Genomic DNA, 17,937 nt, shown 5'->3' with positions numbered 1-17,937 from the left:
GGTGATAAGGTGGGGGGGGGGGGGTTACCTTGGTTGGTGATTGGCTAATGGTTACACAAGCCAAAAAATCATGACGACATCATAAAGTGGCCAAAATCTGATCAGCTCATTTTCAGACAGGTTTTTATTTAAATGGATCAGGACAAAAAGAGAGAATCTTTTTTCCTGAAACTTTCAGAATCTCTTCACACAGAGGGGACACATGTTGATGTATACAAGACATCAAAAAGTGCATTTTGCATGATAGGTCCCCTTTTCCTCCCGTGCAGGAATAACCACGGTCCTGACGATGACCACCCTCAGCAGCATGGCCAGGGTGTCCCTCCCCAGAGTTTCCTACATCACCGCCATGGACCTCTTCGTCACCGTCTGCTTCCTGTTCGTCTTCGCCGCGCTGATGGAGTACGCGACGCTGAATTACTATTCGAACAGCGTTAAGAAACCACGCTGCAGGGAACCTAGAAGAACAGTGAGTTGGACTACGATTAGCAATTTGTTTATTTACGGTAAATGTAATATTCATGATAAATATGCCTTTAAATCACATGATAGAGGACTCATAATCAATTTGCTTTGTTGGAGTGTAACTAACAATGGTATGGCAGCTACTTTAAAGCAATGCAACTAACAATTTATCATCAAATCACATTTTTGTAATATAGCCCAATGTCACAAAACACATCAGTGGGCTTTACAGATCAACAAACACGAATGACAATATAAAAAAGATTACAAGATAAATGTAGAATACAAAAATGTAATGGAATAAAATAAAATACAGAAAAAACGCAAAAAAAAGTAAAATCCCATCAAATGTAGTAACCAGCTCTAACTATAGGCTTTATTAATAATGGGATGAATCTAGTTTGTTTAACACTACCTTACAAGAAAAAGGAATAGTCAAATATATGATCAAAGCACCCTAAAACTATGACAGATATGCCAGCTAAAAAATGACAATAAATGAAGGTAATTACAGGTCATACATCAGCCAAAAAATAAAATAAAATATTTAAATGTAACTAAAATATAATGTATTTTTTTGTTATGGCACAAACAGTGCCAGTGTCAGTATTTAATGACACATTCAAATGGCAAAAAAAAAGACTTGCAAACATGTGGGTATTTTACAACCAGTCAAGTTACTTCAAATTTTTGTTAAACTATTAGTTTTTCTAATCATTCCATCTTCTACCGCTTATCTGAGTCGGATTGTGGAGGTAGCATTTCGACTAGAACACCTCCGGCTTATTTACATGTAATCTTTATCATCCTGTAAAGTAAACCATCCTGACATGATCCTGAGTATCAGTATTACAAAGGAAGTATTCAAAATGATCACAGTCATTACGTAAATATAACATAGCAATTATAGCTATGTAGCTTCTTCAAGTCTGAGAAAGTCTCCCCTTTTTCTCAGAACTACTCGGTGCTGGATGTGAGGCCGCCACACACCGTCATCGCGTTAAACAACTCCCTGTACTGGCAGGACTTCGAGGACGCCTGTGTCTACGAGTGTCTGGACGGGAAAGACTGCCAGAGCTTCTTCTGCTGCCTGGAGGAGTGTAAAGAAGGAGGGTGGAGGAGAGGACGCGTCCACATAGATCTACTCGAACTGGACGCATACTCACGTGTCTTTTTTCCCACCTCCTTCTTGCTGTTCAACATCGTTTACTGGGTTGGCTATCTCTACCTTTAGCCCACAGCGGGGTCACAACACAAGGAGTTCAACGGAGGAGATTCAAGGTTAATAAAAAGTTAACATCAAATAAGTGCTACCTGAAGCAGCTACCTGGAGATGAAAGATAACGTGTGCGTCTTCAGGCCAGAGCCTCGCAGTGATTTCTGACTTCAGGTGCGATAATACGGCACATTACTGAATCCCTTCAATATGCAGAACACAGACGGAGAACAGGATGGACTGTGTGCGAATGTGAAGAAAAAGAAGCTACTCCAAACTTCTCAATCAGGATGATGACTCGTCTTGTAGGGAACGTTATTATCCAGCCATCCATCAAATCCAGTTGATGAAAATCCAAGGACGTTCAGACCATTCATAGTGCCTTCCTCCGGAGGGGTAGATACTATCTGCTACAATAATCAGGGAGTAATGATTTATAATAAAAAAAATAGAAGAGCCTGGCTTTGACTGATTATGGCTGTCCTCATTCAGAGTTACATTTATAAAACAGCCGTTTGTATAAGAACCACATGACAAATCTTTAGGTTGTTATCTTTTCATACTGACTCATTCTTCCTCACTATCAGAGCCCTATACACTATAACAAATACATTGGTTCCCAGGGAAGAGAGCCAAAAGATAAAACTTACAGCAGAAAGAAACATGAAACGTGTTTTATTAGCATCATTTTTATGTTAGAGGATAGGAGGTTATTTTATCAATGAGTTAAATTAGTCAAAAAACTCTCCATGTTGTACCTTTGTTGGCTTTCTTCATGAGGAAATTGATACAAACTCTCATGTCTCTATGCTTTACATCAAGCTAGTCAGCAGCTCCTTAGCTTAGCTAATACTACAGAAACAAATGTAAGGCCATTCCTATGTTCTCCAGATTGATATGCAGTGTTCTGTCCATTTAGGCAAAAATCTCTCACTGATGTAGCCACATGCTAACAGCTTTGGGTACAACAGCAAATATTTGTATTTATTTAGCCAATCTGCAGCCTGTAGCTTAGCTAACGCAAAGACTGAAAACAGGCTAACAGCTAGCCTGGGTCTGTCTGAAGGAAACATTTGCATTACAATGTTCCCCTGGATTTATATGAAGGGGTAAGTTAAAAATACACATACAGCATGATATTTCAACCCAGTCTCACGGCATTTCGTGTTATAGTTACGACATTTAATCTATTGATTCATGTTCACCAACATGATTTTCCCCTTTTATTCGTGTCACACAGAACGATTTTAAAAGCAATGTATTTCTATTAGTATGTTTCGTGCCTGCACCACGTCTTTTTGTCCGGTGGGGTCTTGGAAGACCGGAAGCTGTGTGGTTCATAAAAACATTTTCTTACTCAATATCAAGCCACGATTATTGTTTTTATTTTAAATCGTATAATGTCTGACTTTTTTTGCCGTCCATGAGGAAAAGAAATGGGGCTCAGAGCCTCAGAATACTGAAATCTGTATTTTTTAAATATTTTTTTCCTTCTAATTTGTTTACTCAACAATAACACACAATTATCCTTGTTTTTATTTATTTGTTTAATTATATAATCTCAGGCTTTTTTGCCGTCCGTCAGGAACTGAATTTCAAAATAAAGTCACCGGAAACAGACGTAGGCGATACACACCCACTGAACTGATTACCCAAGATCCTCAAGATGTTTTAGCTGCAATGCACGTTGGGATATGGTGTTTATGCGATATGAAATCTGAAAACATTTAAAGAAAATAATACTTTATTCCGAGTGTGCTTGCTTTTCTCTTTGAAAGTCATCACATAACGGCATTGTAATACACGGTTCGGCTGCATTAAATATTACATATCTGCCGTAGTTCTCTATGTATAGAGCCCTGATTAGAAGACCTTTGGACAAACTGGAAGAATTGCCACCGAAACTGAATATGTGACGTGGATCATAAATATATCAGCAATTAAACAACATCTTAAATTTCTCTTCACACAATACGTCTCCTTGCAGTATCAATAGTAATTCTGCTGACTTTTATATTTGATCCAATTGGTAGATAGGTTATATTTACACCATAACGGTGCACAGCTGATAGACAGGGACTTGTAGTTCTTAAAGATATTACTGATTTTCTTTGAATATAAGAATGTAAATACTGAGTTGAGAGAATAGTCAGGGGTTTTGGGTGATGGGAGACACATCTATGGAATCAGAATTTCAATAGCTTACCATTAAATGACGGATATACCTTTCTGTCTGTGACGTTTTACAAATCAGATATTAATGTGTAGAAGTAAAACATGTGAAATAATATAGCAATATCCTGTAAAATTATGTGAAAACATGAATACAACTACACATCTTCAGATGTTATACATACATAAGTGTCCTACACTAATAATACAAAGTATAATTTGTTGTGTTAACACTTTAAACTTGACAGTTTTTTAAGGTTAACCTCTGAATTGTAGTTGAGTAGAATTACAAAGTAACAATGAGCTGTCATGTGGGTATATATTAATGCTGCCCATTATGGACACAAGCAATTTTCACCCATTTATTAATTATATGTTTTAAATTTGATAACACCAATGTGTTTCTTATCCCCTAAACCTCCAGGGGTGTACACAGTTTAATACTGGCAACTTCTAATTGTGGGAAAAACGTATTTTAAAACTACAATTCCCAGTAGAGACGTGCCATAGAACATGTTGCGAAACACAATAGCCACCATGTGTAGTTCTGGGGGGGCGTTCGAGTCCAGTTTTGGATAGTCTGCCGTGGTTTCATTCCATTTCATAGAGCTGTTTGATGCTCGGCGTAACCTTGGCGCACTGCCACTCCAACATCCAATCGCAGAGCTTGAGGACTAATCACGGGGTTTGTCAAGCAAAGGGACTGTAGTCCCAAACGATATCTGAGGATTATGGGTAGTGTAGTGTCTTCGGCCATCCTAAACAGCGAAAAAACTATTTGTTTCTCCGAATCGAAGGGGGAAAACACAAAAGCATTGTACACAATTTAAACCAATCAATGTTGTGTATTTAACAAGGATAAACTGATGTTTTTAGTTGATGAGTATTGAGTACTGCAGATTACTATGCAAACTTCGAGACCGGAAATACTGTTTTCACCCCAAGCTGTTGCCTGGCAACGCAATTCTGTTGGTAGTTATAGAGTGGCGAAGTCACGCCCACTTACTTCCGGGTAATGGGACCTTATTTCGGAAAAATTATGCATTGAAGTCAATGGGGAGAGAAAAGGTATCTTTCGATCCCGTTTGAATTGTGCCATGAATTACACATATGATGTTTGTCAATCTTAAAAAATAATTTCCATGTCAAAAAAGTCACAGTTTGTCGTAAAACTGTTGAAATATAAGACTATGAAAAATACGTAACTAGAAAGACTACAAATCCCAGAGTCGCGTAAGGGATGTCACAATTGTTTTCCTCCACCATTCAGATACCTAAGATCAGCGCAATATAGATATAATCTATCTATATGGCGCTGGCTAAGATAAGATAACTTTAACAAGATGCCTGTGTGCTTAGTACCAGGTTGTTATTATACCAGCAATGGGTCTTGCTCGTTCTTTTGCTTCCCGTCTGATGAAAGGACCAGGAGTGGCTTGATCAAGTTAGCTACCTAGCTAGTAGCTAGCACGTTAGTTAGCATTACAGCCTTGTCATTTTTATTAGCCTTAACATGAAGTAACATTAAGTAACCCAATATGTTAAACAGTAAGAGTAGTAGTCATATTTCGTGAACCCTTTGAATAGTACTGTCACCGGTGTGATCATTCTATAATACACCATTTAAGCCTGGGGGAGAAATGCTAACGCTAACGTTAGCATCAGCGATCTTCTCTACTTCATGCTATCTGCACAAATGGTTGACATTAAACATTAAAACGACCAGGCAGTTCAGAGAGAATCAAAGGCAGGCAGGCAGCTTTGCATGACATTCTACAGGACGTGTTTCATTGTGGTGATGTGAGGATAGTCAATCGTTTTGTTGACAAGACAGTAGTGACGGCCATCTTGGTGACGTGTGTTGTTGACCAGAGATGTAGTTCATTGAGCGTTTCACACAAACAAATGTGTTACTTCACAGTTTTTTTTTTTTTGACTTGCAAAATTATCTTTTAAATTGACAAACATCATATGTGTAATTCGTGGCACAATTCAAACGGGATCGAAAGATAATCTTTCTCTCTCCATTGACTTCAATACATAATTTTTCCGAAATAAGGTCCCATGGAGGTCCACCGGAAGGGGAGGGACTTCGCCACTCTATTTCATATCGCATTAACACCATATCCCAACGTGCATTGCAGCTAAAACATCCAATCACCGAGCTTAAACCATTTCCGGTGACTTTATTTGGAAATTCAGTTCCTGACGGACGGCAAAAAAGCCAGATATTATAGAATTAAACAAATAATAAAGACAAGGATAATTGTGTGTTATTGTTGAGTAAATAACAGTGTGTTATTTAGAAAAGAATAATAAATTAGAAGGAAAAAAAGATTTAAAAATACAGATTTCAGTATTCTGAGGCTCTGAGCCCCATTTATTTTCCTCATGGACGGCAAACAAAGTCCGACATTATACGATTTAAAATAAAAACAATAATCGTGGCTTGATATTGAGTAAGAAAATGTTTTTATGAACCACACAGCTTCCGGTCTTCCAAGACCACCGGGCAAAAAAGCGTGGTGCAGGCACGAAACATACTACCAATAGAAATACATTGCTTTTAAAATCGTTCTGTATGACACGAAAAAAAAAAGGGAAAATCGTGTTGGTGAATCAATAGATTAAATGTCGTGACTACAACACGAAATGCCGTGAGACTGGGTTGGATATTTGTGTGATCCAAACAGCTCTCTAAAGATTATAGGCTATAAAGTGTTAGCTTTGGACAGAGCCAGGCTTACTGTTGGCCTGTTTCCCCTATTTATGCTAATATAAGCTAACTGACTCCTAGCAATAGCTCCATATTCTGCAAGAGTGGTATCAATTATCTCATGATTGTCAGCAAAAAGTGAGCAAGCTATTTTCCCAAAATATTATACTATTCCTTAAAATAATTGTATACTAATGAGTGGTTTGTTGATGGATTTTAGCTGTAAATTGGCCTGTATTTCTTAGCATTATGCTGAGGAGGTTTCGAAGGTTGTACAAATAACAAGGCAGTTTCTCATGAAAACTGCTTTCTCACAGATCAGAGCCCTCTGAGATTAAGCTCCCAGGAAACAAAGACAGCCACGCTATAATCCAGGAGTTACTTTCTAGATGTTACACATATTCTCACCATGTATTAGTTGTTGCTTAGCAGCTTCTTCTCACCAGAGCTCTTAACACACTTAAGATAAAGAGAAAGGTAAATCATTGTGTTTTTCTTTCAGTTAAACTCACAACGACCCCTTCACCTATCACCGGTTGTTAATGGGATGGCCAAATTAAAAGTAATATGTCTCATTTGTACATTACTGCAGGCACAAATATAATAATCTCACTCATCAGGATCACTCATCTCCGTGGCGTTTGTCTTTTATTTGCAGGCAAAACATCAAGATAATACGTTCTGGGATAGAATTATAGTTTTAATAACAACTGTTTGTATTATCATTTGATTTATTGTGTTTAGACGTGGCATTAGTTACCGTTGAATTGCCTTAGTGTAGCCCGCCCAGACCTGAGATTAAATACATATTTACCTCTGATTATAACCTCTGCTTTGCCTTGGGCACTGGAACTTTTTATACCCCTTTTTTGTTGCTGTTTTTCTTTATATTATCTTTGCTATGTATGTGCCAAATATCTCACATATGTGCCCAGTCTTTTGAGTTCAGCCAAGTTTGAATATAGAATACATAGTGTGAATATATAGTATAGTTGGGAGGTAAATCCTTAAAGGGAGACACTTCAGCAGAAGCCGATGCCATGATATTTCAGTAGGTAATTACTTACATAAGGACAATTATTGTGTAGTATTACAAGTTTTCTGAAATGTCATGTTTAAATATGCAAATGAGGCATTTAAAAACGATATATATATGTGCTAACTTGCATACATTTCCAGAACACAAATATGAATATTGGATAAAGCCAGGTTCAAAATTCTTGTTTCATTTTGTTGACATATTACAGTCAATGTTTTTTCTGTTAATCTCTTTGAATCACTCTGTAAATCAGAACATCCTGGGGAAAAAACTGAATTCCTCCATGTTTTTAGTAATAATAATAAAACACTCTTTGAATGAGTTTTAAAATCTGAGAAAAGGACGAGAAAAAAACTATTATGGAGAAATGGATTTAAAAAATGTATATTGTAAAATGTTATACACACTGAAATGTAACTAAATGACATTACAAGTTCATTACTTTTATGTTTAAATGTGAAAATGAGACATTATCTAATGCTATCTTTTGGTGAATATAGTAGAAATCTCCAGACACAAATATACAAAGTCAGTTAAGTAAACTACCAAATGTGGATTATGGATGTTTTCTAGGCCAAAAATAATGGTTTGCCTGAAGTGTCTCGCTTTAAAGAGTACAATAAATATATATGAAGCTGGCTTTTGAATTGTAGAGAATTTAGCCAGGGTTGACGCTGTATTCATGCTATTGTTTTTCAGCACTGGTGTAAAGCCTACTGTGCCTGCAGACAAACAATATACTGAATGAAAATAGATGCAGCCACACCTGTTCATCACATCTCTGAGCAGCTCCTCTGAATGTCTTTTCATTTTATATCCAATTATGATCATTGTTGATTGATTAATTACTCTGTGGAGCCCAGATGTTATGCTGACAGATGAAGGGCGATGCAATAAAGTTATTCTGAGTGGTGCTATACTTTACAATAACTAGCAGTACCATGTTAGGATTGAAGCTCGAAGAACACACTCTTTTTCGGGACATTTTTACCTTCATAGGACTGAGAGAGGGAGGGTATGTGACAGAGATCCCAATTAACAATACATCTTTCAAAAGGCCCTGACTGTTACAATCTGTCAAATAAACTCCTTCTTTCAGTCTGTATCATCACGCAATAGTGTCTGAATATACACAGCAAATTCTTATATCATTGTAGTAATACTTTTCTTCAGTAAAGGCTTTATATACCGGGGGTGTGGCAAATAAACATCATAACTTTTCATAAAGGCAGTGATGCAACACGTTCAATAACGACCAACAACTATCTATCAACTAGCAGCGTCTGTCGGTTAATTGTCTAAATTACTGAAAGCTAATTTATTCGGTGAATTTGAGTTTCCTCTTGTTAACAGTTACAGCATTTATATTGAGGGTTTGTGAAAGGTAAGAGAGGAAGAAAAGGATGGTATGCGGAGTCTTTGTCAAGGTTGATACAAATATTTGTACTATTTATTTTATGATGTCGTACCAAGTCTACCACAATAGTTAGATAATTTTGATGTGCCTTCATTTAGTAATTTTTTGAATTGCAACCCGGATACAAATAGTTTAAAAGCTTCTGATTTACGTGTTTTTGTTCTAGTTGTTCGATCATTTCAAACCTGGTAAGATAATTTAGCATTTCCCATGTTGCAATACTGCTCTTGACTATGTAGTCTCCGTTTTGTTGGACACTAAAGCGTTCTCTTGTTTTTTTCGCTGTCTAATATTTGCATTTTGTGAAAGTACTTGAGACAAAAAAAATATTTTCATTAAATATTTTTGAGTCGCCCCCCAGTGTGTGAAGGCTTTAAAACGGAAATGTATAAAGTCAAGAGTTATTCCGGCTCCAGATAGTCCTTAAATGTTCATTATATCACATTGTGTGTAACATCTTCATTTACACCATGAAAGTAAAGGGATTTACATTGGACACAGATCATATGTTGGTTATGATAACATGGTTAAATCTGAACTGTACTGTGTATTGGAGTTGGTGTGCAGGTGTTGAGTTGGACTTACAGGGTTAACACAGAACATTCACAAATCCCCATGATGCTTTAATTACCAGAACAACATGAACTCAAGGTGCCTTTAAACTGACAGATTTTCATTTGCAGTCCTCACCGCTCCCTTCTCTGCATCATATTTACTGTTGTTTTGGCACTATGTTTTTCCAAATGGACAGCCCACATTTTCCAGTATTATCACTGCAGACTCTGGGAAAGCAAAAGGGAGTAAACACTGGGAGGGATTTATGATTTGATCTCAGGCCAGTATGGACATGTGGGTCTCCAGACTGGCATCTGAGGGACGGACATTTAGACATGAAACTGATCTGTTCTATGTAAATCCCTTGCAAGGAAAGTTGTGTACTTTTGTGAGTATTAATGTGGTTTTGGTGACATAAAGTACAATAAACCCAGTGCAAACACTGCATTGATTCTAAGCCACATTCAGTGTTGTGATGAATAAGCCAAAGACATTTCTGTTTCAGATTCATCTCTAATAGATTGAATCATGTTGGAGGAAATTGTTGTGTTTTGGGTAACAGCTCCATGTATTCAGTGCAGTACTGTGAAGTGTGATTTGAATGGAAACTATGAACGTAACAAATAATAAGCCTAGAAGTGCTCTACTGTAAGATGGTTTATGTCTTTGTCATCCACTCAAGTATAGAGTGGTGCAGTCATGATGTATTATAGTAGGAACTACAGTATGGTCACATGACTTCACATCACCATCGCTAAGCTAAAGGCGGCTAATGTTGGGCTATAAAGTAACCACAACATGGTCACATGACTTCACGTTACCACCGCTAAGCTAAAGGCGGCTAATGTTGGGCTATAAAGTAACCACAACAAGGTCACATGACTTCACGTCACCACCGCTAAGCTAAAGGCAGCTAATGTTAGGCGTGATGATGTTAAAAACCCTTCAGCTTGTGTTAACCACAGACCTTATTTCAGGATAACAACCAAAAACACATTCAGAAAACCATTGACTTCCAGACAAGGGAACAGGAAGTGCTAACATGCTGACTCACTAACGGGATTAGGACTCATCCCTGCACCATTCTATATTATGTGTGGCTGAAATATTTCTAACAGCTACCGTATGTGCTGATGAGGTTTCACTGTTTAGCCAAACCCCGTGCTATCTGCAGTGTATTTCAGCCGTTGTGCATCTTATATCTGTTGACATGTATGTATCTAACTTACTGTATACCCAACAATACGCAACTGAACACTCCTTCTGCTTTGTGTTTTCATATGTGTGGCTTCAGTGTCCATATATATATGTCCCATTGCTCAAGGACATCCTGTGAGTGGGGGGGGGGGGGTTCATATGTTTTCTCTTTTGTCCTTTACCATCCATTTCTGATGCCCATGCTATTTTCATCTATGGTAATTTGGAATAAAGTTTCTTTTTCATAAATGTACTTCAGCGCAGTGCACTACAAATGTCTTTTTTTTATGCATTTCAATTGAAGCAAGTTTTGAAGTAGGACTAAATGTGTTTTATATAAAAATGTTTTCCCTAATGGCGGAATAATGTCAGAGGCACTGCTTATTTCAGTGCCTCTCTTCAATCTTCTCCTTTTCTTGTCTGACCCTAGAGACTCTTGTATGAGAGGTTTTCAATGTCAATTATTTTTGAGGAAACGTATAGTGTGCAAGCGGTGGTGGACTGAGTCATTAAATCAGGCCCGGGAGATTGATATACATTTTGCCACTATGTGTATCTGGGAGAAAAGTCACCCTGCTTACTTAATACAAACATGTGGGACTAAAGAACAAGTAGTACTTCTTACAGTATTACAATATAGGCTACACACAGCTCTTCAAATGTCCAAAATGCAATTACCATTTCCTTGTAATCCTGCTGAAGAAAAGTGAAAATCAACACGATATATTGACACTGATGCAACTCATTCCTATTAACTATTTTACCACTGGTCATTGGCGAAACTGAATAGGCCAAAAAAAGACATTCAGGGCAATGGGAAATATCCACAAGAGCAAAAATATGTCAATTTAAATACAAGCTTTTAAATGACTTATTTAAAACACGTACAAATGTACCTACATCCTTTTTTGGAACAACCTTGTGTAGCTATGATGCTTGGATGGGGGTACATGTCCATAAGTCCATCAGTTTGATGAGTTTTCTACTTTTTATAAATATGAATTCATGACAGTAATGGTTTAAGCCCAGTGACCCTGAGTCTGTCTACAAATTCAATTATATATGAAATCCATTAAGGCCTTTCCTGAAGGAGGATGTAACACAATTGAATGCCCATGGTTGCTTTTACCTATAAATAAATAACGTAATATTGCCAAAGGGCAGGGGCTAAATATAAGTATTTGCATTAACCATGGTAGTCTGTTTTCTGCACACAAAACACACAGTAAGATCACTTTCATGAACACCAAATATTACTGAAAGGGCAGAAAAGCTCAATTTCGAATCCCAAATTCTAATGAATATTGCCCAAATTGAGGTCAATGGGTTAGGAGTGGAGCAAAGGTTTCTGGGAAGAAGCATGGCGACAGGTAAGCTGTAAAATTCCAGCAAGAAAGAAACTAAAATTAAAGATATTCTTGTAGAGTTTTGTATGTTGTAGCTAAGTGTAAGTAAATAACTTTTGTACTTTTCAGTATATGCCCTATTTTTATATGTTTTTTGTGTCTATGTGACTAATGGGATAATTGTTTAAATTGTTCCAGTATTGAGCGGTAGCACTGCAATGTGATCATATCAAGGTATTCTCCAAGATCAATAAACCACTAAAAGGTATTGCTCTTGCTTCTAACAGGCTTTGATGGATTTTAAAGTGTTAGACAATATTATAGAATGGACCCTACAAAAAACATTTTGTTTTTACCTTTCACTCAATCCGTTCAGCTTTACCCAAGTCTCGCTCAAGAACAAGTCTTAAATCCTTACATTACTTGTTACTTGTTAGACGCTTTTATCCAAAGCGACTTACATACTCAATACTGTGGACAATCCCCACAGGAGCAATTTGGGGTGAAGTGTCTTGCCCAGGGACACAACGACATGCTGACTGCAGTGGGGTTTGAACCTGTGACCCCGTGATCCCAACACCAAGGCTCTATCCACACGCCTCCTTCTTTGCATCCTCAGTGAAAGTCAATTCATCCATGACAGAAATTGCAACAATAAGAATAAAGGTAATATTGATAATAAGGTTTATTTAACGGACAAAGGATGGACTAGCTTCAGCGCCACTACTGGTAGTAAAACGTGATCCTAGTTAGCTACAATGGTCATTTGACAAAACACTGAATTCGCTAAAACCCCTTTTCTTTTGTTATGCTCTGTTTGTGCCTGCACATGCTAAAAATACCCAGCTCTTTTCTAAATACCCCACTTTTTTCACCAGTTTCTAACAGTGTCTCTTGTTAGTGGTAGGAAAGAGATGTGAGATAAGAGTTTGGGAAGTGTGATTTAAAAAAAAAAGAAGGAGAGTAGAGGGTAAGGACTGTGCTCTCAGGCATTATTAGCAGGAATAAAAGAAAAAGCATCTGGAGAGCAGTCAAGGTCAACTGTGAAAAAAAAGCATTGAGACAAAGGTGGAAAACATCGGTAGGAGTAACTGCAGTAAAGGCTTTACATTTTATTAATTGAATGAACACTGGAAGTGGAAGTAATATTTTTCTAGTTCTCTACCTGTGTTTTTAATTCTTGTTTTTATGCACCACGACACCAAGTCAAATTCCTCGTACGTGTAAACCTACCTGGTAATAAACCTGTTTCTGATTCTGATTCTGATTAAAACTGTAGTAATGTGTGTGTTGTGCAGAAACAACCAAAACAAAAGTATAGCCTTATTCAAAATTCAGCAGACCCCTTACCTGCTTCCTCAGCACTACAAACTGACAGTTTCCATAGTGACTGTTCTTTCTGAGATGCAGCAGTTTGAATAAACATCTGATTTCCTGCAGCGAGGGGGGTCTGACTTGGCCTTGACCTTTAAAAGCAATTTTCAACGTTTATTTTTCCATTGGTATACTTGTGATGCACTCTCCTGAAACTCAGCACGGATAGACTTCTTATAACAATTTCTATAATTTGAAGAGTGGTGTTATCCTCGTTCTTTACATCGCATAAACACCATTTCCCAACGTGCATTAAACCACTGAATCACCGAGCTGAGGATCTTGCCTACGTCTGGTATTGTTAATGACGGATGTATTTTGTTGTACACACATTCCTTCACATTTACATTTTAATTTACATTAAAGGGGACCTATCATGCAAAATGCACTTTTGTACGTCTTTTATACATGAATATGTGTCCCCGGTGTTCCAGGGAACTCACCAAGTGTTAGAAAACACAACCCTCTCTATTTTCCTCCATACCCAAATCTCTAAAAAAGGGGCTGCAACGGATCTGATAAAAACTGATCCAGATTTGAACACTGTCCTGACGTCAGGACAGTGGCGCTACGGCTATTGGGCCAACTCCACCAATCAGGAGGAGACAGCCACGGCCATTGCCGTTCGAAAGCGCTGGAGACGCTGTAGTACATATGCCAGGCCAGTAAATGGTGCTGTTCTCACTGAATCTGCCCTTGCTAAAACAGAGTTTGAAATTGTCAAATTGAGCAAAATGAGGCATGGCTAAAATGCATGATCTGTTTGGTATTTTGAAAAAGTATAAATATGCCTTATATAGGTATGGTCCTACACTATATTATTCAAATATAGCATGATAGGTCCACTTTAAAGTATTTTGTGAGGCCTTCTAAAATGTTTTTAAATATAACTACGGTTCTAGTTGAAGAGTTTGTAAATTAACATGAACCGAATCTGTTTCCTGGCAACGCAATCGCACAACGTCACGTCCGTTAATTCCACATCCACACGCATGGATTAACATCGATTTAATACATTAATGTAGCCTTTGTTTCTGCTAAAAGAGGTGTCGACCAGCTGGGGCAACAAGAAAATCGGCGAAATCGAGTGTGACTATTAAAAAATAAATCATTATTATATTAATATTGACAATAACAACCGACCGTCGGGGTAGCATTTGCTTGGCATTTCCGGACATATCTCCACTGGTTGGGCCATGTTAACAATACCGTGTAACTGTCACGTTTGAAGGGACGAAATCGTGACATCTTCACGTCTCCCAGCATGGTAAATCGTCACATGTTCACGTCTTGCCGTGATACCGGGTTGGTATTTAATCACTGATCACTTGCTGCTTGCTCTACATTGATTAGATAATGTAGCTAATCCTGTAAATGAAAAACTATTAATACTTAACAATTACAAACCTATCTTCGCTGATGAAAAGCCAGCACATCCTTGTCAACTCCATAGATGAACATGCAGCACTAGAAAGTTATAGCATTTTTAAGGTACCGTTGAGCGAGTTTTACGGTACCAGTGACGTACGAGGAACTATCCCAGTTTTTCACTTTTCTTTTTTTCACAGACATAACATAAATAGGACATACTGTACATGGAGATGCTTACATAACTGCACCTGTTGTACATCAGGGTTAATCATTCATGCCCTCCTTGGACACCAAAAGGACATACCATTTCTTGATGCTATCGATTTTCATATTGTGCAAACATTACCAATATATTACAGACATTATCACTCCCCCTCATCAAGGAAATTATCGCACAATACCTGAACCATTATGTTAGTAAGAACCAGTGCTTTACCATCTATGAAACAAGTACAAGTGCAGTGAGTAAAAATGTATCAGTTTTCAGCTGTAGTCTTGCTGTGATTTTCTCCATTAAATAAACATTTTTTTACCCTGTTTCTCCAATGGACTATGCTGGGGGGCTGCGGCTTCAGCCACGAGACCGTTATCATTTTCTCCGCAATTAGAAGAAGAATTCTTAGTAAGAAAGCTACGTTTCTGTCCATCGTAGCACTGGGCAGTATACCCAGTATATAAAGTGCTGGGTCCACTCCAAAGTGAGGTAATGCCAAGCACCCGTTTAATCTCCTTTTGAACATCGTAACTATCCCAGTTTAAGTAGCCCTTGAACACAATCCTCAGCTGTTGCATTTGACGGGGAGGAAGATGAGTGGTTAACCAGCCTGGCTGCACTTTGTATCTGTAGGTGCAGCCGTAGACGACATATAAAGGGAGCAGGTGCAGAGGATTGAGATGCTGGCTGTAGATAATAATCTCTGTCCCGCCTCATACTGATTCTCACAGACAGTCTAATCACTTCACATTACAGTTTTTCTCGATTGCTAACACACTAAAATGATACATAAAGCACAATTATTTTAACTGACACTCAAAGAGCAAAACATCGGCTCAAATCTCCAAAACTCTAAACACGTTTTCAGCTTTTCACACAATTTGCAAATCAACATGGCACTTTTTGCAAACCACCGCACACGTTTCTCCACGTAAGACACAGGCATCTGACATAAAGTCACGTGTTAGCAGGTTTAAAACACTGATATTCAAAATGCCTCACACATGGACCAATAATCAAGAAACACGTTCCACCTGACCAAACACCTGATAGCATAATTGTTGGCTCATCAATCAGGATGTTAGCACTATAAAAAGAGCACAGGTGAGTACTTTCTTACAGCAACAATGGAAGCCAACATGGAAGCAAGAGGAAGAGGAAGAGGAAGAGGAAGAGCTGGGCTGAGAGTGAGAGGAGGAGGAAGAGGTGGGGTGAGAGTGAGAGGAGGAGGAAGAGGTGGGGTGAAAGTGAGAGGAGGAAGAATGAGAGGTAGAGGTAGAGCTGTAGGGAGAGGACGTGGACAAAGAAGAATACTCTCTAATGAAATGAAATGTTACCAACCATGGTTTGACGATGAGAGAGGCTGGACAGAGGGTTCAGCCTAATCTAAGCCGATGTACTGTTGCCTTTGTAATCCGGACACTTAGACTTGAACACAGGTTAGTAGTTAGTTACCAGTTTTTAGCTCTGCATAATTCATGATATATCAGTGCTTATATCTGTTGTGTGAAACTTATTTACTTCATTACTGTAATTGAATTGTTGGCATGTTACACAAATCCTGCACAATGTACTGTGGTAGACTTACTTGTATGCAACACAGACACTGACCAACCACTATATCTTTGTTGTTTATCTGAAGGACTGAAAAAACAAAGAGGTGCAGGTGGAAGGCTAAGGATTTTCAATGAGGCACAGGAAGCAGCAGTTACAAACTTGGTTTTGGCAAACAATGCCATCACACTTAGAGAGATCCGAAGCATAGTAACTATGTGCTGAGATGCATGTTGCACAATGTTATTTTTGAATAAAAAATATTTTAACAATTCATTTGTATTTCTTCATTTACTGTATTTCTGTATACTCAAGCAATCTTTCTCTGCAGAACCCTCTATGTACAGAGCATAGCCCATAAAAGATGAAAGTGCTTTAGATGATGCTCAGCAGTGTGTAGTTGGGTGGTCAAACAATCTAGTATTATGAATGAAGTGTGTTATATTTGGTGCTAACGTTTGCATTTGGTAAGTGTTTACAGTATGTAGTTTTGAGTGCAGTTCTCCATTTAGCAGGAGAAGTGAGGTGTTTTGCACTTTGGGTGTGGGGTTTTGTGAATTGTGTTTAGTGTTCTGAGAAACTGAGCAATTTAAAAAAAAATGTGTGTTAGCAATCGAGAAAAACTGTGAACTCAGATACTCTGTGATTCTCTACTAAAGCTTCCAGGCAACACTTCAGAGAAACTGGTTCTCAGAAATCATAGAACATGATTATATTCCCAGAGAAGTTAAGTGTCCGTATAAAACATTTGCATCTCGGTGCATACAGTACAATTTATGAGTTATGCAAGTGACGTAAAACTAAAAGGAAGGAATATCAGGATATGTCGGTTTATTAAATTACTCTTAATTCGAAGGAAGTTGATGCTGATTTTTGGGGGGTTACTGAACTATTTCATGACATTACAGGTGGCAAAAATGTCTTAGACTGGGCGTTTAAAAGAAGCTAATCTCTCTGTCACGTTTGTGTTCAGGTTCACCTGTAGATGTATCTCCATCAGATTGTTTGAATAACCAAAGACAGCAAAGTTTGGACACAGAGTTGAAAGTTAAACCCTGCATGCATCGAGACTTCAGAATACTCTGTTTCATCAAGCACACAATGCCTAGATAAGAAATCCAATTAAGTCGATGCTATGCGGTCTTATTTCCCTTTTTCTGCAATCATCTCATACATGTCTATAAACAATGAGCCGTTGAAAGTGTAATACATTTTTGTCATTGATATGCAAATGCACTATTATTAGTGGATGGAACGGTCACAAGGCGAGAGAGTTCAGATCAACCAGGAAGACACACTGC

At 38.0% G+C, this 17,937-nt stretch overlaps 1 protein-coding gene across 1 annotated transcript in view; it reads left to right on the top strand.

Moving 5' to 3' along the window:
- Positions 1-2,133, top strand: part of LOC117496151 (gamma-aminobutyric acid receptor subunit gamma-3) — a 50,625-nt gene extending 48,492 nt beyond the window's left edge. The window contains exons 8-9 of the mRNA XM_034147860.1: positions 270-469; positions 1,421-2,133. Coding sequence (XP_034003751.1) covers positions 270-469; positions 1,421-1,699 — 479 coding nt within the window. The 3' untranslated portion in view covers positions 1,700-2,133. The remainder of the gene's footprint in view (positions 1-269; positions 470-1,420) is intronic.
- The last annotated feature ends 15,804 nt before the right edge of the window (positions 2,134-17,937 follow it).

Source organism: Trematomus bernacchii, unplaced genomic scaffold (assembly GCF_902827165.1).
Source record: "Trematomus bernacchii unplaced genomic scaffold, fTreBer1.1, whole genome shotgun sequence".
Lineage (NCBI taxonomy): Eukaryota > Metazoa > Chordata > Actinopteri > Perciformes > Nototheniidae > Trematomus > Trematomus bernacchii.
Note: the sequence above shows the minus strand (reverse complement) of the source record. Positions and strands in the feature narration are given on the sequence as shown.